The sequence below is a fragment of the Balaenoptera musculus genome, chromosome 5 (assembly GCF_009873245.2).
Source record: "Balaenoptera musculus isolate JJ_BM4_2016_0621 chromosome 5, mBalMus1.pri.v3, whole genome shotgun sequence".
Taxonomy (NCBI): Eukaryota; Metazoa; Chordata; class Mammalia; order Artiodactyla; family Balaenopteridae; genus Balaenoptera; species Balaenoptera musculus.
Genome location: NC_045789.1, coordinates 126,257,317 through 126,279,860, shown reverse-complemented (window position 1 = coordinate 126,279,860; position 22,544 = coordinate 126,257,317). Strand labels below are relative to the sequence as shown.

General features: G+C 34.7%; 1 protein-coding gene across 5 annotated transcripts; it reads right to left on the bottom strand.

Moving 5' to 3' along the window:
• Nucleotides 1-860: 860 nt before the first annotated feature.
• PLK4 (polo like kinase 4) lies at nt 861-21,960 on the bottom strand. 5 transcript variants are annotated; one of them, XM_036852580.1, is made up of 17 exons: nt 21,696-21,956; nt 20,935-21,030; nt 20,093-20,188; nt 19,897-20,011; nt 16,670-17,696; nt 15,794-15,894; nt 13,525-13,661; nt 12,583-12,687; nt 12,106-12,208; nt 10,745-10,894; nt 9,694-9,827; nt 9,507-9,598; nt 9,208-9,355; nt 8,283-8,423; nt 6,998-7,104; nt 5,436-5,566; nt 861-4,879 (listed from the first exon to the last, which is right to left on the bottom strand). In XM_036852580.1, exons 1-16 carry the CDS (start codon nt 21,723-21,725, stop codon nt 5,464-5,466), a joined length of 2,685 nt encoding a protein of 894 aa, XP_036708475.1. In that variant the 5' UTR covers nt 21,726-21,956; the 3' UTR covers nt 861-4,879; nt 5,436-5,463. The 5 variants fall into 5 exon arrangements, with proteins under 5 accessions (XP_036708475.1, XP_036708474.1, XP_036708472.1 ...); XM_036852579.1 differs by lacking the exon at nt 861-4,879 and having other exon boundaries at nt 4,933-5,566; XM_036852577.1 differs by lacking the exon at nt 861-4,879 and having other exon boundaries at nt 4,957-5,566; nt 13,525-13,892; nt 21,696-21,960.
• Nucleotides 21,961-22,544: the final 584 nt, after the last annotated feature.

Genomic DNA, 22,544 nt, shown 5'->3' with positions numbered 1-22,544 from the left:
TATCAGTAGCTAGACCGTTTCCATGCAAGAATATGATATAGAGAAGCTTCCCAACTTCTAAAGATTTACAATATTGAATAAACTTCAGATAAACTGTAACCTTGCAAAAATGACTGCCCCCGTCTTTTTATTGAGAGTACTTTCTTCTCTGGGGGATTACACCAACACATATCTTAGCCCAAAGGAAGACAAGGAAGGGATCTTGGAGCTTTCCCAGAACTAAAATAGGTGCAAGGTGGCCAGAGAATAGTGATTGGGAAAAAGAGTCCCGTTAGTTGAGGCTGTAGAGGGACAATGCGAGGCCTTTAGGCCCTAAGCATTAGGACTCCTCCAGTGGCAAGTAAGAGTTTAGTATTTTAACTTTAGGCATGATTGGAGCTAGAAGTCCAAATAATGTCATCAGGACTCAGTCTTTTCTTTTTAGTTCAGCATACCTCTGTTTGACTTTATTTTTAGGCATTCTCTGTTTTGTGGCTTGTCTTGCCAAAAGGACCCAGGAATCAAATAAAGGAACTTATACTAGCCAAAAATGAGACAATTAAAGCATTGAGTGCTTCCCTGGTGGCGCAGTGGTTGAGAATCTGCCTGCTAATGCAGGGGACACGGGTTCGAGCCCTGGTCTGGGAAGATCCCACATGCCGCGGAGCAACTGGGCCTGTGAGCCACAACTGCTGAGCCTGTGCGTCTGGAGCCTGTGCCCCACAACGGGAGGGGCCGCGATAGTGAGAGGCCTGCGCACCGCGATGAAGAGTGGCCCCTGCACCACGATGAAGTGGGCCCCGCTTGCCGCAACTAGAGAAAGCCCTCACACGAAACGAAGACCCAACACAGCTAAAAATAAATAAATGAATATTAAAAAAAATAAAAATAAAATAAGGCATTGAGAAGAATAATATCTGCAGCCAATTTAAACAGATCGAATGTGTGAAAATCTATGAGTTCATAATGATATTAAAAGTAAGAAACACACTGGTCACCTTTGGAGGTTGCTAGGGCTTTAACTCTTTACTCTAAAAACCAGGAAATAAAGACTTTTAAGCTTCTCTTCTGCCTCTCCTGTATCTAAACTTCAGGGTAATAAAATATTGATGAGGGAAAGTTATTTCCTATAGAATAATCCAAGCTAATAAATACAAGGGAATAATAGAAAAACCCCCATCTAGCATCCTTTAGTGAAATAATATTATATAGATATGGGCACCATTCATCAGTGAATGATAAAACTACTGAGGTGGAAGATTATTGAGGAACTTTCCAAAGGATGGAGGAAGCCGACAACACCTGAACGCACGGATCACTCTTAACATCATTAAAAGTGGGTCAGCGTTACGTGCCTCCTGACTTGATGCAGCAGCAAGTACTCAGCACCACCTATGAAAGTGTTCCTGCCAAACAACACTGAGTCAGAATCTAATCAAGCCCGTAGATATAAACTGCCAGTTTACAGGAAATACGAAAGGCACAACTAAAAGCCACCTCTAGGAAGTAATCATCTAAGCCCAGAAGATGACATATTCTATAGACAAATGGTCCAGTTTCTTAAAATTAAAAAAAAAAAAAAAAATGGCATGGAAAAAATAAAAGTTGAGAGATCAGCAGTCATAGATGAAAAGAAACTTCAGAGATATATAAAACAAATGCATTATATAGATCTTATTTTGGATCTTGTTTTAAGTCAAAGGTAAAAGGGGTATTTTTGAGGTAATCGGAGAAATTTGAAACTGGACTCACCATTAAATGATATTAAGGAATTACTGTTAATTCTGAGATATGTGTTATTGGTTATGCTTTTAAAAGCTCCTTATCTGTTAAAGGTACTAAAGAATTTATGATAGAAATTATATGATTTCTGGGATTTGCCTCAGAATACTCCAGTTGGGGAAGGATATCAGTAAGAGAGATGAAACAAGATTGGCAAAATATTTGTTGAAGTTGGGTGGGAGACACATGGAGGTTCCTTATCCTGGTATATCTGTACTTCTGTGTGTTTTTAAATTTCCACAATTAATTTAACGTTTAGTAACATAATCAGCTGTGTAGTTTAGAATGAGCTGGCTGCAGTGTGAAGTATGAATTGGAATGGATGTGGAGGACATTTATCATGTATGTGACCACTCTTCATTTCCTGCAGACCCTTCTACATTTGGAGAATTTCTCACATTGGGCCTCTCCTTTTAGATAGAAGCCGAAATGCATTCGTTCTCTCTACCTTTGCAGCCAAGGCATGAGCTTGTGTTTCTGGCTCTGCCAGTACATGCCTCCAATGTGAAACTTCATAAGGAACTGAGCAAGAAGAGGAAGTGAGCAGCATAAGCAAAACTGACTTCGGTGAGGGAGCAAGGTCAGTGGCTGAATTCTGAGAAAGCAGCCAGAGCTCCCAGAACCTAGTCCCCTAGCTTCAACAGCATGGCTGTGGGGTCTGTGCTGAGCAGGGTTGTTAGGATGTCTTCTTCTGGGGAAGCTCCTACACTGTGATTCAGCCATTGTTTTTAGCTGCAAAGCCTGAATCTCTTTCCCTCCTCGAGGGTCTGTGAGCTGATATCCTTTAATAAATATATTCTCTGTGTAAACTAACTAGGTTAGATTTTGATGTTTGCAAGTAAAAACCCTGACTCACACAGGAGGCAAGAGTAGATGTTCAGAGACAAGCAGGAGGCTATTGCAGTAGTTCAGATGAGTGATGCTGGTGACTTGAATTAGGGAACTGACAGTGGAATTGGGAATTAAAAGTATGTAAAATATATTTTAGAGGTAGAGTTGGCAGGATTAACTGGTGATTAGATGAGGTAAAAGAAGGTGTTAAGAATGAGTTCCAGGATTCTGACATGAACAGCTAGTGATGCAGATGCCATTTACTGGAATAAATACTGAGAAGAAACAGGAAGAGTGCAGTTGAACTAATGTTCTCATAGACAACAAAGGCATGCCAGACAGATATGCCCATAAAGCAGATAAAAACAGAATGTATTATAAAATGAGATGAAAGAAATTACAAAGGAATGGAAAGATTAAAAAATAACATCGTAATTTGAAAAACAGAAATGGGAAAATTTCCCAATGAACTAGAGAAATAAGATAATAGGAAGGTATGAAAATATTGCTGGCAGAGCTCAGGAAAGAATAAGAAACTTAAAAAATAATTTCAGACATGAAGAACAAATTAGAAGGAACACAAGAGTAAATAAGATGCCACAGATAACTTCTTAAGGGAAACTGAAGATGGAGGAAAATTAAAATAACAGAAATAGAGAAAAAAATGATGTGGAGAAAGTGATGGATATAAAAATTAGGCACAGGTGATTTAACATACATATAGCAGAACTCCTTGAAGAAGAAAACCAAAAGCAATGAAACAGAACAAATTCTAAAAACTTTAATCCAAGAAAAATCTGCTGAAAGAAAATTTAAATATGCATATGAAAAGGAAATTCAACATGAAAGAAGGGAGGAAAGGAAGATAAAGCAAAGAAGAAGTATGGTTAGTAGAAAACACAGAATAAGATGGGAAGTAAATGCAACAGAACTGTAATGACAAACAGTGAAAATAAATCAGAAATGATAATAAATGTAAACAAAGTAGACTACAGAGCTTATTACATTGGATTGAAAAAATTCAGCTGTATAGTACGTATAAGAGAAATACCTGAAACATAAAGACACATTAAGACTTATTAAGAAGATGATAAAAAAAAATACACCTAAATTCTGTCAAAGCAAAATGTATTTGAGTCTTTAGCCTTCAAAATTAAGCTAGGACTTCAATTATTTCCATTTTTAAGAGGAAATTCTTTCTTCTAATCATATTTTTATTCCTAAGAGAAGGGTTTACATAATTTTCCTCCCCAAAGTTGGATTACCTGTGTATTAAAATAATTCTAATAGATATTGCCAAATTGCTTTATCATTTACACTGTAATCAACAACACCTGAGAATGCCCTGCTCATTGTACCACTATTATTATTTTTTATGAATCTTTCATAAAGGGAAATGATTTTTGTTTTAATCTTGTATTTCTCCGACTACAGATGTGGTTGAGTATATTATATGGATTTTGATTCGTTATATGGATTTTCTCCTTTGTGAATTATCTGTTCATATCTTTTGCCCATTTTTCTATTGGGTTGTCTTTTTCTTATTAACTGTGCAACTTATGTTACAAATTATTATTTTTCTTCTCATTGCCGTAGGTAACAACCTCCAAAACAATGCTGAATAATTGTGACATTGGGTATTCCTGACTATTTAATGGAATTGGCTCCAATATTTCTCTGATTATAAAAATCAGGAAGCATTAACAGTCTTTATATTTAAGTAGTTTCATTCTATTCCTATTTTACCTTGAGTATTTCATTAAGAATTGCTGTTCCACTATCAAATATTCTTTTTTCTCATGTTAGTTAATTGCATTGTTGAGGTCTTCAGTGTTAAAATGTTTATCATTAAAATATACAGATATTTTCAGATAAAGGTAGAGAAACAATGTACTTACCATTTGAAAAATTAATTTAAAAAATTTAATTGGCTCTTAAACTGGCAAAAAAATTAGAAATGAGTTTACTATGTAACTTACTTTAAATTATATGTTTTTCTTTTTTTAAAAAAACTTTTGGCTGCGTTTTCATCTTCGTTGCTACGCGCGGGCTTTCTCTAGTTGTGGCGAGCTGGGGCTACTATTCGTTGCGGTGTGCGGGCTTCTCTCGTTGCAGAGCACGGACTGTAGGCGCACGGGCTTCAGCAGTTGCAGCACACAGGCTCAGTAGTTGTGGTGAACAGGCTTAGTTGCTCCACGGCATGTGGGATCTTCGTGGACCAGGGATTGAACCCATGTCCCCTGCATTGGCAGGTGGGTTCTTAACCACTGCACCACCAGGGAAGTCCCTAAATTAAGTATTTAATTAAATAAATCAAAAGATAAAGTAACACTGTATTTATTATTTTTTTAATCAAATGCATTTTCAGAAATGTTTCATCACAAACTAGTGCTACAAAAATAAATATAAAACAAATATACATGTTTACATATGTTACTTGTAACATAAATACACATTATTTACATGTTCAAAATACAGAAACTCCAGCATGTTTTGTCCATGATTCTTAGCATGTCTAAGAAGTAGGGAAAAAAATAAAAGCACAAATATACCACACACCATTTATATTTTTGCTTTAAAACATTGTTCAATACAAATACATGAACACAGTAATTTTAGGAGTATATGTTCTAAGAGCAAAGTTAGGTGTCCTATTTTAGTCTACGACCACTACATTTTGTAAGTGACTCAAGTTTCATTCTGCTTTGTTCTCTCATTAGAATACATCTGTTATGGTATAGATTAAAATTCTCTTTTATAGAAAGGCTTTCTGAAGAAGTTTTTTAAAATGAAAAAAGTCACTTTACTTGAAAGCCAACAAAAACGTTATTTATTAAACTTACTTATATATATATCTAAAAGGAGCTTCAATCAATGAAGACTAGGAGTTGGATTAGAAAACATCAAAAGGATGGAAGAAAGACACTGTAATTTCTGTCTGATGTATTCTGGTAATTTTTCATTTTCTCCATACCTAAGTGAATGAAAGAGAAAAATATAAAATTATAACTTAGTCACTTGGTTTGTAAGAGTACCAAAAGGCACATTATATTTTTCAGTAATTCTTCAATGGCAAAGGCACTTCAGAGAGATCATACAAAATTATTTATTAGATACTTAAATTAAGCATACTCAATTTGTTTCCTTTACTTATTTTTATTTTTTAAAGATTTTTTTGATGTGGACCATTTTTAAAAAATTCTTTATTGAATTTGCTACAACATTGCTTCTGTTTTATGTTTTTGTTCTTTGGCTGCGAGGTATGTGAGATCCCAGCTCCCCGACCAGGGATTGAACCTGCACCCCGCTGCACTGGAAGGTGAAGTCTTAACCACTGGACCACCAGGGAAGTCCCTGTTTCCTTTTAAAATAGACCAATTTCTAAATGTATTTAAATAATAAAAAGAAAATTAGGTCAAAAAACTTGAACGGACTTTATAATTTCTAAAGCAAGCTGAAAATCTGGCTTCCTCATTAAATTGAAGACCCTAATTTAAAGAAAATACTAAGCTAAACACATTATAAATACATTTCTATTAAATATTAAAAATTTCCATATGACCATATCAAGTAAAATCTGAACTTTTATTTTCTGAACACAGGTTCTACCCATTTTATATCTGTATCTTTCCACTTTCTGGAGCATTTGAAAGAGTTGATTTAACAAAACCTCTTACTTTATGAGTTCTTTAAATGATGGTACTGCATATATACACACAAAAGCAGTTGGTAGATATCCACAAATTATATTTGTACCAATTATTTTCTCTACAATATGCACTTTTCATAAAGTAGCGTGTTTGTACTGGCACTGTTGGCACCCCACCTCTTTTTAGTAAGTAATGGTTTGAAATGTGGAGACCAAACTACTGCTTATTCTTGCTATTCCCAGATCCTCCTTGTTAGCATACTTATTAGCCTGGCATACATCCTCATTTAGAATGAATATATACATTCAAAAAAGTCTTTTAAACATTAATCACTTTACGCTAGATCAGGGGATACAGCCTTTCATTTGGGAAAAATAATCTGGTTATCTTTTAAAAGACAGCTTCCTTGTTTCTGTGATCTTTTATGTAAATTGTCTAAGTATATTACTTTGAACTTAGAAGTCCATTACTTCTGAAAAGGGCCAACCTAGTTAGACTGAAGGAATAAGAAGGCTAAAGGAATCTAACCACTTGGAGTGGATAATCCGTACCAATTACCCTGCATTCCTGTAAATACTCATAAAATATGCATTAAAAAGACTATATGAGCCGCTATGAATACTTAACAGTTTAAATAATAATATGAACTTTGTCAACATGAAAATAGTAACTTTATTAAGTCATTTATTTCATCATATAGATAAAACAAAATTAGAGCAAAGAGCTGAATCTCAACCAGTATTTTAAGAACTTACCTAGATGTCTGACCATCTGGAGATGTATAACTAATAGAAGACACTCCTGCTTGCACGACCAACTGGGACCCATCATTAAACTGAACCCACACAGCTCCACTAGTTAACTAGAAAAGTAATAAGCAAGCAAAATTACTATAGAGGATATGAAGTTCTTAAAAGGTACTCATGTTTAACAGGTTTTTCATATAGTTTAAAAAAAAAACAAAACCCTTCAGGTAACTACAAATTTGGGGCTGTGATGGTAGTAACATTTGAGAATATTCATATCTTTTTCAGATTATTCCTTTAATGGATAGGGCATCATAAATTAAAATTATTCTACATAAATCCTGTTTCCCATTCATTTCCACTAGGATATCTGAGCAAGCTATTTTTTTCTTTTTCCTTTCCCATCGTATTTCTAACCAAGAAGAGATTTAGGAAATAACCAAGCAACACTTTCTTAAATTAGAATTTCCCTCTATTCTTTGTTCTTAGGCCAAAAGAATTTCTATTGTGCTTGAGAATGTTACATCTTTGCTTTTAAAATTGGTTTCTTTAGTCACTGATGTTTACAATGTGCCACTCCAAACAGAGTACAGAGAAGACATGGACACTGGAATCAAATAGACCTGGGTTTACATCCAGATTCTGCAGACTAACTAGTAGGAATGTGCAAGTCAACCATCCATTATGAGCCATAATTTTACTATCTATGAAAGGCGATAACATCAACTTTACTAGGTTTTATTTTGGTAAATGAGACAATGTATGTGGAAAACATGGTACCACATAGCATGTACTCAACAAATGCTGAGTTCCCTTCCCGTTATTTCCTACCCCCATAAAGGACTAGGCTGTATTTTACTTCACTGCTAAGTAAAAATTACATGTGCTGTGCTCAAACATCTCCAAAGTTCAAGCTTTCAGAAAATATACAAATCTAAGTTTACACCTACATAAAATTCTTTAAGTTTGAAACTCAATGTAGACCTCATTTTTAGATGCAAGAATTCTTTTCTGCCATATAAAAGTTACTCTATTAACATAGATTACAAATACTTTCTAAAACTTACGACACCCTGGGCATTCTCAAATCCTAATGTTTAGCCATCATCATGACCTCTACTTTAAAAACAAATGGCAAAAACAGGTCACCTAGGCCCTAGCAGGCAATTTGTTATCAACAATATCTAGAGCTTTCCATCTGTATACATATAAAAAAATGTGAAAATTATTAATGATATAATCAATGCAAAAAAGGTGTAAAAACTGTCTTGCAAAGAGAAATCTAACTTCTCACCTGTGTAGCCCAACCAACATTTTTCACAAAAACAGACTTGAAAAGTTGTGCTGATTTAGGGAGACAATCTTTTAGACTACTAGGAGAGCTGTTAGTTCCAGAAGCTGCACCTGCAAGGCCAAGTCCTTCATTTGTAACCATCTACAAACAATAAAAGAAAGGAAGATATTATTCCTTAGCATTCTAATAAGCCAACTTCAGCAAAAGTAGATGATGACCGGATTGTCATTATCTTAAATTAATTTTTAAAAAACAAAATTAAAAAAATACAATCACATTACAGAAAATTGGAAAAGTATAAAATAGGAAAAAAAATCACACAACTACTGTTTTGATTTTGGTAGATTTCTTTTGTCTTTTTTTCCCAAGGTATAATTTTTCATAGCTGCAATTACAGTATGTATGTGTGTGTGAATAGACACATACCCATATACACACACAGAGATCTATTTCTTTAATCTCGCACTTTACTACATTGCTATATAGTTTTTATTGGCATGATAGTTCATTGAGTAAAAATATAAGTTTGTTTAACCATGATTCTATCATGGATATTAAGGCAGTTAATGATATTTTACTAGTAAAAATAAAACAATGTATATGTTAATATATTTAGCTTTTTCCCAGAGGAGTCACGTTAGGCCTTGCTGAGGTAATATTTAAACTGAGACCTGAAAGATGAGAAAGAATTAGCCATTAAGGGGTTCGGGAAAAGAGTTCCAGGTCAAGTGAACAGCATGTGAAAAGGCCCTGAGAGTTTGGCTTAATCAAGGAACTAGGCACAGAGAGTGTGGGGTAGCTCAGAATGAGACTGGAAAAGTAGGTAGGTGATAGTAAGGCCACAGTAGGGTGTTTTAGTTTATATCAAGGACATTAGGCAATCATTGAAGAGTTTAAAGTACAGAAGTGACATATATTTACTTACAGAAGGATTAAGTATTGGTGCCTGTTTTGGAGAAGCAGCACTATTTATGATCATTCTATTCAGAGATGGTGTCTCTCTCATTGGGTAGTTTGGATCCACGGAAGGAGGAGGTGTGAAGGCCTTAGGTGAACTAGTACTGCTAGGTTTTCTGAAGGAGAAAGATATGTCAAATACATTCCTTTAAAGCTTTCAATTTATAGAAAACAAAAGAATGTTCATAATGTAAACACTAAACTGGTTTTTTAAAAAAAACATTTCTACACATTTTAGCCATATTTAATAAATTTTCAAACATTTACCTTCCTACGATTATTGGGAAAAAGGGAGCACTTCCACTTTTCTTTTCCTCTTCTGAAATTATGGATTCCAGTGCTAAACAAATACGGTGGCCCTATTTCAAAAGAGTGCTTTCTGTCATTACTTCATCTACGTCATTTGTATTATTATTAATTGGTAAGAAAAAACCTACTAAAAGTCGGTACATACCTCATTAGCATGGTTCATATACATTTTTATTTCCTCTTTCAAGCTATTAACTTCACTTTCACCTTTTAAGGTGTAAGATTTGCCAGTCTTTTCGATCACCTGGATTAAATCTTCTGTTTTGTGTATCTTTGCTCCTTAAAAATTAAGCAGAAAACCCTTTATTATTTCTTTAAATATTCCTAGATTTATATTCATTATCATACCCCAGTACATAATGACTCCTAGATCAAGGTAACATTTACATTCACTTATTGGCCATTAATAAAATGAGGCTCTCAAAGTAGTATTCAAAAAATATAGGCCATTTTTCTTTTCCGCATATAACTGGCTTAAGTTTGATACTTTTATATTTTTAAAAAACCACTACTCTCATACAAAAACATAAGTGAAGGACAGCTATAATTATGTGTACTGTGTGAGTGTATGTACTATGTGTCCCTTAAAGGAGGAAACTTTACAGATTAAAAAGTAAACATCTTTATAGATTTAGAAAAGAAAATTCTCTGGTTCAACCTTATCCTTTTGTGATATTTATTATTCTAAAAATTTGGTATGTGTCCATTTAAATTTCTAATAAGAAACAGGATATTGTTTATTTCATGTTATTTTTTATAATATCAATCAGAATGTTGTTAAACTGGAGCCAAAAGGGGAAAGAGAATTAATATACATATTAGAGAATAAATTGTTTACAAGCAAGTATATATAAATTTTGATTAACATTTGACATATAGTATACTGTGCTGTATAATTTTTATGTATGGATACACACACACACACACACACACACACACACACACACACACCTCGCTGTGTTGGGGAGTTCCCTGGTGGTCTAGTGGTTAGGATTCAGAGCTTTCACTGCTGTGGCCTGGGTTCAATCCCTGGTCGGGGAACTGAGACCCCGCAAGCCATGCAGCGCAGCCGTAAATAAAATAAATAAATAAATCTCACTGTGTTGAATTTACAAAAAACAAAAAACCAAAAAAACCCACAACTACTAAGTTACAAACTAAAGGGAAAAAAATTACCATTTCTAAATGGCACTTACCATCATAAAACCAAACCTCAAAATCAGCACCAGGGGAATTCTCCATCAAAACACATTTAGCATATCTTGTAAAATAAGTGATTTTGGGAGATTTAGATCTTACAAGCTGCACAAATCTGGAAGCATATTGATATTTTCGCCAGTACTTTTCTAGGGAGAGAAAACAAAAAAGTTACCTAACATTAGGGAATAAAGTGTTGACATAAATTCCGTAACAGTCTAACATTTATTTCTACTCTTCCTCAAAAATTCAAGTTGAAAGTTAATAATCCCATTACCCAAAGTTAACAATCCCATCACCCAAACAAAAATATTTTAGAGATGTAAGTCTACTATTTTAATGAAAACTAAAGACAGTATAATAAAATTCCTAAGAAGTATATAACAGAATCTGATGATTAGTATCATGATTATTTATTAAAGATTTTTTTGATGTGGACCATTTTTAAAGTCTTTATTGAATTCGTTGCAACATTGCTTCTGTTCTGTTTTGGTTTTTTGGCCATGAGGCATGTGGGATCTTAGCTCCTCGACCAGGGATCGAACCCACACCCCCTGCGTTGGAAGGCGAAGTCTTAACCACTGGACCACCAGGGAAGTCCCAGTATCATGATTATTTAAAAAATCTCTTACTTTGAATCACTGACTCCTTATTAAAAGTAAGATAATGACTCCAGGAAAAGTTTTAATAAATGAAATGAAAAGAGTTCTACCTGAGATATCAGAACCAAATGACTTTTAGGAAAAGAAATGTAGCACTTTTTATATTAGTAAAGCATAGAGTAGTAAATTTTAGCAGTTCCCTGTAACTATGGTCATTTATAGTATTTGATAGTCTTGTCTACGTGTTTTAATTTCTAACAGAGTTAGATTAGATAGGTTCTCTTATTTGTTTCTAAGTTACCTTAGGGAAGTCTCACTACTCAGTACTTAATTTCCCAATTCATAATATCCAGAAGCTAAACCAGGAGCCAAATTTGGTTAACCACAATTACAAGTGATCATTATGTAGCACAGTAATGATTTCAAAAGTCAAAAACCAGATACTTCATGTTGAATTTTTAACATGATTCTACACAAATTGTAACTATACAAGTGTACAAATTATATTTGTGTGACACATGACTAATATCCTAGAGTTAGTTTTTACTTAAGTAAACAATAAAATACCATTATAACACAGAATATGACTAAACATTGGATTAGTAAGGTATAGCACATCCCACCAGATATAAAGTTATAAGAACATAACCTGCATCCCGACTGAAGCCAAAATATTTACAATTTATGATACCCACAGTATAGAGTATATGTATATATAAATCCATTATCTAAGTTTATTCCCTGGTAAATCTACATACCTGGTAAATTGTCAAAACTGTACCTACTGATGTTGTCAGTAGGTGAGGGCGGTCTATCTGCAAGAGGAAAACCTCTTCCATCATTTGGATAATAAATAGTGATCTGGCAAAAAAGTTTTAAGAATTCTGATTATATGCCATTAAGTTAGAGCACTATATTTTGTTACTAAAATTATAAAAAGAGCTCATATGTATATTATTTTTATTGAAAATGCTAAATATTCTCTAAAAGTAATTTTTTTGCTTTTTAAACTTAAGCCTAAAGTTTAGATTTTGTTCCTAGTTATAATTATTTTTTACACCACACTAATTTATTTAAATGTTATGCAGTATGCTATTTTAGTTTTTGAATTCCAGAGATACTATCATATCAGGAAAAGTGACTAAAAATTGTTTTTTAAATATCATTAGAGAACGAATGGAATGCTAAATGCTTAAGTGATGAAGCTGCAAGATAATAAAGGAAATCCACATTACCATATTTCCATCACTAGATATTTGAAGAACTTCTTTCACATATTCTTGAGATGCATACTCCTTTAGAAGCTCCACACATACCTCCTCTGAATCAAGTATGCTCACCTAAAAAAAAAAATAAAACTAAAATCAGTAACAATTCTCTTATTTACCAGAACAGTTCTGACATACATATTAGTTAACAGAAAAGTACTTAACCATGGCAGAAACAAAAATTAAAGTAAAAATCAAATAGCTGCTTCACTGCAACTGTCTAGACCACAGGTGTATTTCAGCACAACTGTGAAACATAAGGAGCAAAGGAAAGAAGGTATAATGAAGTGTGAAATGATAACCAGTGAGCAGAAAGAAAGCAGAAGGTAGGGTGGAGAATTTAAGGGCTTGAAAAGACAATAGCACGCCAAATAAAGGCAAGACTGGGTGAAAGGGAAAACGGACAAACAGGATGAAGACGGAATTAAAAAATCAAAATCACCATTCCCAATGCACACATGACATTAAAAAGAAAAATCCTATACTTAATTTTGTGCATACTCCTTTTCTTTAAATAGTTTCAGATGTTAAAGTTATATTTTCTAGTTTATCTTTTTGAGACTAGATTAAATGTAAAACAATGAAAACAAAAGCAAAAGATAGTATTAAATATTAACTTAGTGATTAATATTTAACACAGTATTTAGCCAGTATTACTTTTAAATGTTTTTCATTATCAATAATTTAAAATTCAAAAATTACTATCAATTCACCATTCTTAAAGTACCCAGAAGGAAACAACAGCTATTTTTCCATAAACACCCAGTCTCTTTTAAGTGAGTTTATCAAGTACGTATCAAAAATACAGGAACACTATAGGGAACTGAAAAGATATCATTATGTTTGATACCAGAAACCATATACTCAAGGAAAATATCATCTAGTGATTTAGAAAAATAATAGACATACCACAGCCTTCTTGGTTTTCTGTCTGATTGGTTTTAACCTGTAAGCAGTCAAAGGAGATGTAATGCTTCGTAATGTATGTTTCTGATAACCCAATGGTGGCTCCATACCCCTCGTCTTGCTTTGTTCGGAAGAAGGATCTAAGCCAAAAATAGATTCTTGTTGAATTATCTCAGGTTTACTGTGAAATGCAGTCATATATTTCATGGTATTCAACTGTTTTGCAGAATGCGCATTATCAGAAGCATCGGGGCTCTTGTTGGCTCTTCTATCAGTCCAGGCATTTCTTGATGTGTCCTGCAAATCTGGATGACCCTGGAAATCTCTGTTTGGGCTAATGCTGTTGCGCTCAGTAGTTTCTCTTAAATGAGCTATAATATACATAGAATAAAGCAATTTAGTGAATAATTAAAAAGTCAAGTCTACACAAAACAGTGTCATGCTGGTTACAATAGCATTCTTTTCCTGAGGAACAAAAGAAATCTAGTTTAAAAAAAAAGCTTGTAATTTTTCAGTTTAAGATTTGCAAAAGGGAATTCCCTGGTGGTCTAGTGGTTAGGATTTGGCGCTTTCACTGCCAAGGGCCCAGGTTCAATCCCTGGTTGGGGAACTAAGATACCACAAGCTGCACGGCTCGGCCAATAAAAAAAAAAAACAACAAAAAGATATGGCAAAATAAAATAGTGACTTTAAAGGATATTTTAAGCCAGCCTGCAAAGGAATCCCTTTAATCTAAGACTAAGAAAGAAAAGATATTAATATGAAATTAATTTTTCAATCAAAGCAAAAACTAGTCACCTAGGGTCACCTACTAATACTAAAGCAACTGCCAATGCTGCAACAAATACAGATTTGAGAGGAGTTCCCAGGTAATCATTCTACATAACATGTAAATTCACTCTCTTTAAGCTAAGGACTATTTCATCTTCACTTACAAAATATGCAACTAAAACCAAAACACTCTAAAATATATGAAATAGGTTTATTATTAATACTTAATATTACAAATATATTTGTACCCACATTTCTAAAACAGTTCTTGAGCTTTACCCATTTAAATTTTATATAGTTTTAGAGTTCACGTGGGAACATTATTTTTTTTTTAAGCCCTTAAAATGATTAGACTATATAAAACTTTGTAAGGCAATTTTTCTAATGCTAAACTCTAAAAATCTATATCTCAGCTTTCCCCTTAAATGACTTTTAAGTGCCTCCCTCCATAACTCCCATTATGACAGAAAATATCTTATATCAAATAATATACTTTAAAATTGTAGCAGCACTACTAGAGTATTATAAACAGGTTACTTCAGACATGTCCATGTTACCAAATAAAAGTATCTATAAACACAATAGAAGGTTAAGTGCAAGATTAAGCACATGGCAGTTTTGTAGTTTTAAAAAACATAAACTTGAATTATCATCTTTGAAAAGTACACATGAGAAGATTAATTCTTTTGGGCCCTTGAAAATAATATACATGAAAAAAACAGACTCTTGAGGTGACATAACAACTCTCTGCTTAAATTACAGCCATATTATGTACTTTGTCTGAGGTAACATGATACTTAGTAAAAAATTCTCTCCTCCTCTCCATATGTTTCTTTTTTATTCTCTTTTTTCCATCATTATTTTCCAACCCACCTTCTGTGAATGTCATGTTCAATAATGAGAAATGTTTAACTTTCAAACTCTGTATCTATAAATAAAATAATGACTTGGATGACAGCTGTTTAAAAATGTTTAGGTTTTAGTAGCTGTGTATTTTAGTGTATGTGAGGTCCCATTGGTACACTATGATGGTCCACATCACCTTCTACTTAAAAATAAAGTCAACCATCTTTTGATTATTTGATAGGCACTGATAGTAGGCACTTATTACAGAGAGGCTGCAAGAGCAGAGGGGTTAAGAGTAAAGTCTCTGAGCCAGACTGCTTGGGTTAGACTCCTGTCTCTTGTATTTACGGATAGTGCAGCTTGGCAAATTAACCTTTGCGCACTACTATTTCCTCATTTGTAAGACAGGGCTAATAATAGTATCTTCCTCATATGGTTTTTGTGAGAATTTAATAAGTTAATAATATATGTTAAGCATTAAGGACAGTGGCTTATACAGTAAATACTCAAACTGTGTTAACAGTTATTATTACTATTATTGTAACAGTTTATTGAAAATGCACTATTTTCTTAAGAAAACCCAAATAGAAAACTGCAATGCTTGGTAAGTGGCCAAGTCATTAACTTTTTATTAAATAGTCCATTAAAAACTCACCATTTATTTGCAGATTCCCAAACCACTGTTGCACCATTTCAGTCTGAGCTGTCTGGTCTGGAAATGGAAAAGGAGTTTTTCCTGGACAAAGATGATTGGAGCTAAACAAAGAAAAAAAATTTCCCATAAACTAATAAAAAATTATCAGGTAGTAACCTTTTAAGATAAAAAAACACTAAAAAAGGGAGCTCTCTTCTGATATGAATACCTAAAAATTTTTACATTAACTGTAGAACCCAACATTTGCATAACTAAATTGTGTCTATGAAGCTAAATTCCCATGCCAAAATGCCCATGGCACTGTGACAGCGTTTCTATATGGCTACTGTCCTCTTTTAATTTAAACATAAAAATCAAAGATCAGAAAAAGAAAAACACTAGTCACTAAAAACTTGCCTTCATGTGAGAAGCAGTCAATAATATGATTACTCATCACTTAGGGTCAACTTCTCTTTCTCTATTTGTGTGTGTGTGTGTGTGTGTGTGTGTGTGTGTGTGTGTGTGTGTGTGTGTGTGTGTGTGTACAGTTACTGTTAAGAGTACTTTAGGAATCAGACATGTTTAATATATGATACATTGCACTGGAGACCTGCTTCATATAAAATTTAAAATGACACTAGAAATTCCCAAGTATTAAACACATACTACAAATACATTCATGAGCACATACACTCATTTTAAGAGATTCTTAACCACAATTCAAAATCATCATTCTGATTCTCTTCCTATTAAAAAATAGAAGTCATAGTTAAAAGTGCCCCAGGAATATCTGACAAGGTTAGAAAAAAGGTAACCCTTAGTTAGATGCAGCTTCATGTTTGTGCTAATACAATGTTTATCGAAAAGTAAAATGCTTTTTGATAGAATTATTCTTACAGTGCTTGATTGTTATCAGGTCTTTCAAAAGATCCAGAACCATTGGATGTCTTTTCTTTAAAGAAGTGAAGAATATTAGCATTGCTGTTTGTGGATGAGTATCTTTCTTCATTTTCATCTACTCCTGATCTTTTGGATTTTGAAAGCATTTCTGCTGAGTAACATCGTTCCATTGTATATGTTTTCGCTCGCGACTGACTATTAGAGATGCCAGATCTATCAGAGGAATGGGCTCTACGAAGGTATCGAGAATGTGGCCTTTCTTCTGCCTCCTGGATTGCTCTTCCCCTTCCACTATTACTGGTTTCTTGTTCTTGATTTCCCCACTGAGTATAAAGGCTGCTTCCATCTCCTGAAGAAGAAAAATCACTTGAGTTTTTATTCTTTGGAAATATAGTCATTTTATTTGGGAGTGGCTGGTCAATCAAAAGTCTTCTTCTGTCAAATAAACTACCACTCATACTGGTACTGGAAGAAGCCGTAATTGCAGTAGAAATTGTGGCATGTCCACTATCAATCGAGTCTTCTACAGTTCCTAAATCTTTACTTTTTGTTGAAGAATTTCGGGACATAAAAGGATGATCTAATACTGAAGACAGACTTAAACGATCTGCTGGATTTCTACGAAGTAACTGGTGAATAAGGTCCTTGGCTTCTCTTGACAAAAAAGTTGGCATTTCATAATCTGCCAATACAACTTTATTTAACGTGTTCTTGATGGTGTCAGTGTCAAAAGGTGGTCTTCCAATAAGTAATGTATAAAACATACAGCCCAAGGACCAAATATCAGATTCAAGTCCATGTGCACTTCGAGTTGCAATTTCTGGGGAAATGTAATTAGGAGTTCCACATAAAGTATAGTGCTTTTCATGTGGCATTTTCAATTGAGTGGCCAGCCCAAAATCAGCGATCTTGATGTTCATATTACGCGTAAGTAAGAGGTTAGAAAGTGTGAGGTCCCTGTGTAATATACCATGAGAATGGAGATACAGCATTCCTGTGATGATCTGGTGCATGAAGTGTCGAGCTGTTAGAATGCAAAAAATAAAACTTACAATTCAGAAAATCTGAAGATTCAGTATTTAGAATACATTATGAAACCCAAGTACATATGCCAGTATGACAGTTAGTAAACTGGTTTGTAGCTTAGTTTTACCAGCCAAAATACCACTCTGATAATTTCATAATATTCTTTAATAATTCCCATTAAGACAACTAGGCACTCCTTTTAAACTTTGTCCTTTCCAACTAATGAGTTTTCTAAATACAGTTAAGGGAAGCTTAATTTTATTAGGAATTGGGAGTGACTAGAGTTAACTAGGGTAACCAGAAGTCCATAGAAAGAGAAAATATTTATAATTAAACAATTCATAAATAATTCAAATTGTAAAAAAGAGAAAAAAAGAAAAGCAAGCTGAAGTTCCTTTGATGTCCTCCCAAACCCTCCTAAAAAGTAGTCACTATTAACAGTTTATATACTTTTAAACTTTTCTTCCATGTGCTTATGTACATTTAAATCTATAGAAATACACTGTAATAAATGTTTTTAAAATATAAAAATGGTATAAAAATATAGTTTATTACTTTTTTTTGCCACTTCACAATATTTCTTGGAGATATTTCTATGTCAGTACACATAGATCTCCATCTTATTAAATTGCTATTGATTAATATTTGGGTCATTTCAAGATTATAAAAAAATATAGCAATAAACATTCTTGTACATGCTTGTTTTCTTGTGCATATATATGGGGTGCTTCATTATGGTAAATTCAAGAAGTAGAATCACTGGGTTGAAAGATAAAATTTAGTATTTTAACACCTTGCCAATCACCCTCCAAAAGACTGTTATTTTCAAGCATATCCTTGTTGAAATTAGGTAGTCTCAATCCAATGGGTAAAAAAATGGTACTCATTATTTTAGTTGGCATTCTTATGATTACTACTGATTTTGAGCATCTTTTCGTATGTTTATTGGCCAATTATACTTTCTCTTCTGTGAACAGTCTGCTTACATCCCCTGTCCATTTTCCTATACAATTATCTTTTCTTTTAAGGCATGCCTTATATTTCAAATATTAATTGGACAGCCATTTGTTATACAAATATTTTCTTCCTATCTTTAACTTTTAAATTTGTTGACAGTATCCTTTGTCATACACATTCTTAATTTTAATTAGTCAAACTGGTACTTCATTTCCTTCCTATCTTTTGCAAGTTGTCTTATTTAAGAAGGCCTTACTATTATACAGTATTATGAAAAATGCAGTACTCATCATCAATATGTATATGAATTTATTTTCTTATTATGTATTATGTTCTTATTTTCAGTCTAAGGATATGAACATTTCCTTAACTCTTAACACATATGACCAAATTGTTTTCCAAATGGGTTAAATATAGATCAAATGGACAAAAAACCCTATCAGCAACCACCTTTCTTAGCTTTCAATCTTAGCCTGCAATGTCAGTTAGCAGGGTAAGATAATTTGAAAACAATCATTTGTGTGATGATACACGGACCTTACTTGATCCTGATCTGAACTGTAAAAAAAAGTTACTTATAAGAAACTGGGGAAGCTGAAACTGACAATGTGTTTGATAGTAAGGAATTATTAGGTGTGATAGTGACTTTGTGCTTCCTTTTTTTTTTTTTTTTTTAAGTCTGTATCGTTTAAAGATAAAAAGATGTCTATGATTTGCTTCAATATACTCTGAGGAATTGGGGGAATAAGAAGGGTACAGATGAAACAATGAGTTGATAGTTTTGGAAGCTCAGTGGTAAGTTCATAGGGGCTCATTATATTACTCTCAACTTCAGTGTTTGACATTTTCTATAATAAATGGTTTCAACAGATACTGTGTTTGACTTAGAAAGTACTTTATAGTCATCAACAGCATTCTAAAAAGCTTTTTCTAGATTTGAAAGGATACACATTCATCTGTGACCAATGACTTAATTTAAAATGTTTTGGCAAAAGATGGATAGCAAATTTCTTCTTCTACTTTACTTCTGTAATGCCTGAATTATTTATAAGAATTAACAGCTTTTTTAACTTGGGGGGGAAAAAAATCTCTTTTTATAGCCCAAAGTAATAACTGAAACAGTTTTACTAAATATTATAAAACAGTACATTCTTCAAAACTACAAAGAGTAAAATTTGTATTTTCCAAAAAAAAATTTTTTTAAGAAAAATGAAAGAAAGAATAAAAGAAGCACAGCCTACCTTCATTTTCTGAGAATGGTTTTCTTCTGTTTTTTAGATACCTGTTCATTTCTCCATTATGGCACATTTCTAATACTAGGTACACATAATTGTTATCTTCAAAATAGTTATACAGCTGAAATGTAAAAGGGCATAATAAATTATAATACAGAAAAATTCAATGCCCTTGGCCACTTTTATAAAATTTGTATCTTACCTCCAAGATAGAAGGATGTTTCAATTGGCAATGTATTTTCACCTCATTTTGGACTCTCTGTACCATTCCAGCTTTGTACATGGCTTTCTTATCTATCTAAAAATAACATGAGAGGTTTAAATGTTGATGATAAACTTTCAAATGTGAAGTTGTCATGTTAACTTTGAAAAGAGAAAGTATACTTTAAAATATTCTGAAGTCCTTTTATCTTCTTTTTGAGATCAATTTATTTCGTTGTCTATTTTCCCCATGCACCTAGCAGAGTGCTTGACAGAGTGGACATTCAATAAGCTTGCCCAATGCATTCTAATACACTCTACCAACTTAAAGAATTTAATAGCTCAACCATCATATCTATGATAATAACAACAAATAAAATTTAGCAAACCTTTAAAACAAAACTTCCCTTCCCTTTTCCTACTGGTTTAGGTGTTTCTTAATTTGCTTATGTTACTCCTATTAGACTGACTTCTAACAATCAAGAATAGTATTTTAGCTTTTTACAGTGTAATACAGAACTATGCACAAGTATATTCTTCTTATTATAAACAAATTATTATTTGTTCTTTGACTGCTACCAATTACTCCAAGTACATATAATTAGAACAGATACCAAATCTAATGAACATGAGTAAAGATAGAACACTTATTTAAGCATGGTTAAGGATCTCCTAAGAGATCCTTAAGTTCAACTGTTGGAACTACTGTCTTCTGCCTAAGCAATGGGTTTTTTTACAGCATAAAGAAAAGGCTGGCAGGTAAGGAGTTTCTAACATCTCAAGTAGCAAACCTCTCTAGTTACTTGCAAAGTAGAAGTGAGAAACTGATTAACATATTCTTACCATTTTGATTGCAACTTCCAAACCAGTGTGAATGGACTCAGCTCTATAGACACCAGCAAATGATCCTTTACCAAGCAGATTTCCAACTTTAAAATCCTTAAAAGTTAAAATTAAAGAATATGTGTGATGATTTTCGACGTAGAAAGGAAGAAAAATAGGAAGGGGCTGGAAAAAGGAGGCTAAAATGGATCGGGAGGAGAATTTGCATTCAAAATTCAAGCAGGTATCACACCTCGATACAGCAGGTGTCTGGGGTGGACAGCATGTTGACGCCTTGCGGGTCTCTGAGCTTCCAGGCTGGTCTCTAGATAGAGCACCCTAATGATCTGGTTCCTCAGCCTCAGCGTAGCCTCAGCATCCTCGTCCCACCTCCAGCCAGCCCCCGAGAGCTAAGGCCCTGAACGGAACCCCGCCGCAACTCCCGCCGGAGGTAACCGCCATCCCCTTGGAGAAGGGGAAGATAGCCTTGCCCTGGTCTAGCGCGGCAGCTCCGGCGGGATCGCTGACATGAAGCCGCGGTGCCTAGGGACGGAAGGGCGGGGCCGCGAGCAACACACCTGTCCCACCGCCCCCGCGTCTCAGAGGGGCGGGTCGCTCCGCCCTCAAACAGCCGGGCCCCCGGCGGTTGGGACCCTCCCAAAGCACTCCGGCGTCCAACCTGCAGCCGTTAGCTGCGCTCTATCCCCTTCCTGCCAGGGTCTCGACGAGTCCCGGCACTCCGACTCCCACCCGCCCTACTGAGGACTGCCGAGTCTTTTCACCTCGATCTTCTCCCCGATGCAGGTCGCCATATTTCCAGGCCGCGGTCCGTGCTCCCCGGATTAACTCCCTTCACGCAGTCCTTTCGAGGCAGCGCTCCAAGTAGGCAGCGTGTCTTGGCGTCCATCAGGCTCGGCTCTCTAGGCCGCCGCTCCCGGCGACGACACCACAGCCACCGAAAGGTCTCCCGGGCACCTTCCGAGGCCTGGGCGGCGCCTCCGCGCTCCCATTTTGAAAAACTCCCGCCGGTTGCCGTTCTAGCGAGGTTGGAGGGGACGTAACGAGGCGGGGCGCTCCGCAGAGGCTGCGCCGGGGCGCGCATGCGTGGCAGGCTCCTTACCCGCTCGCCCGCGGGCCGAGGACCGGAAGTGCTTCGGCGGCCGAGAAGTTGGCTGGGAGCGTTGGCAGTTCGGCTCTTGGAAGACCCGCGCAAGACGGATAAAAAAGGTAGCCTAAGATATGAGACATTCACAACTGGTTAGTTACTCACTTCACGGTCTGAAAAGCTACTTCTTCCAGTTCTGTAAAGGGTTTAAAACAATTTTTGAATTCCAAATGCTTAAACTTAACAGAACAGCATAGGGGGAAAAAATCAGTACTTGACTTAACCACCCGTTTACACCTCTATGCTTACTCCAGTTTCTCATACCTGTGATGAATGGATACGGTGCTTTAAGAAAATGGACTCCATTATTTATTTTGGTAAATTTCTATTAATTTTAATGCCATTTGTAGAATAACACATTTGAGAGTTCTCACACACGTGCGATAATGTATTGATCAAAAAAGACCTCTGAAATTTTTAGAAATTTCTAAAAATCTTATATGTTCTGGTATAATGTTATGTCATA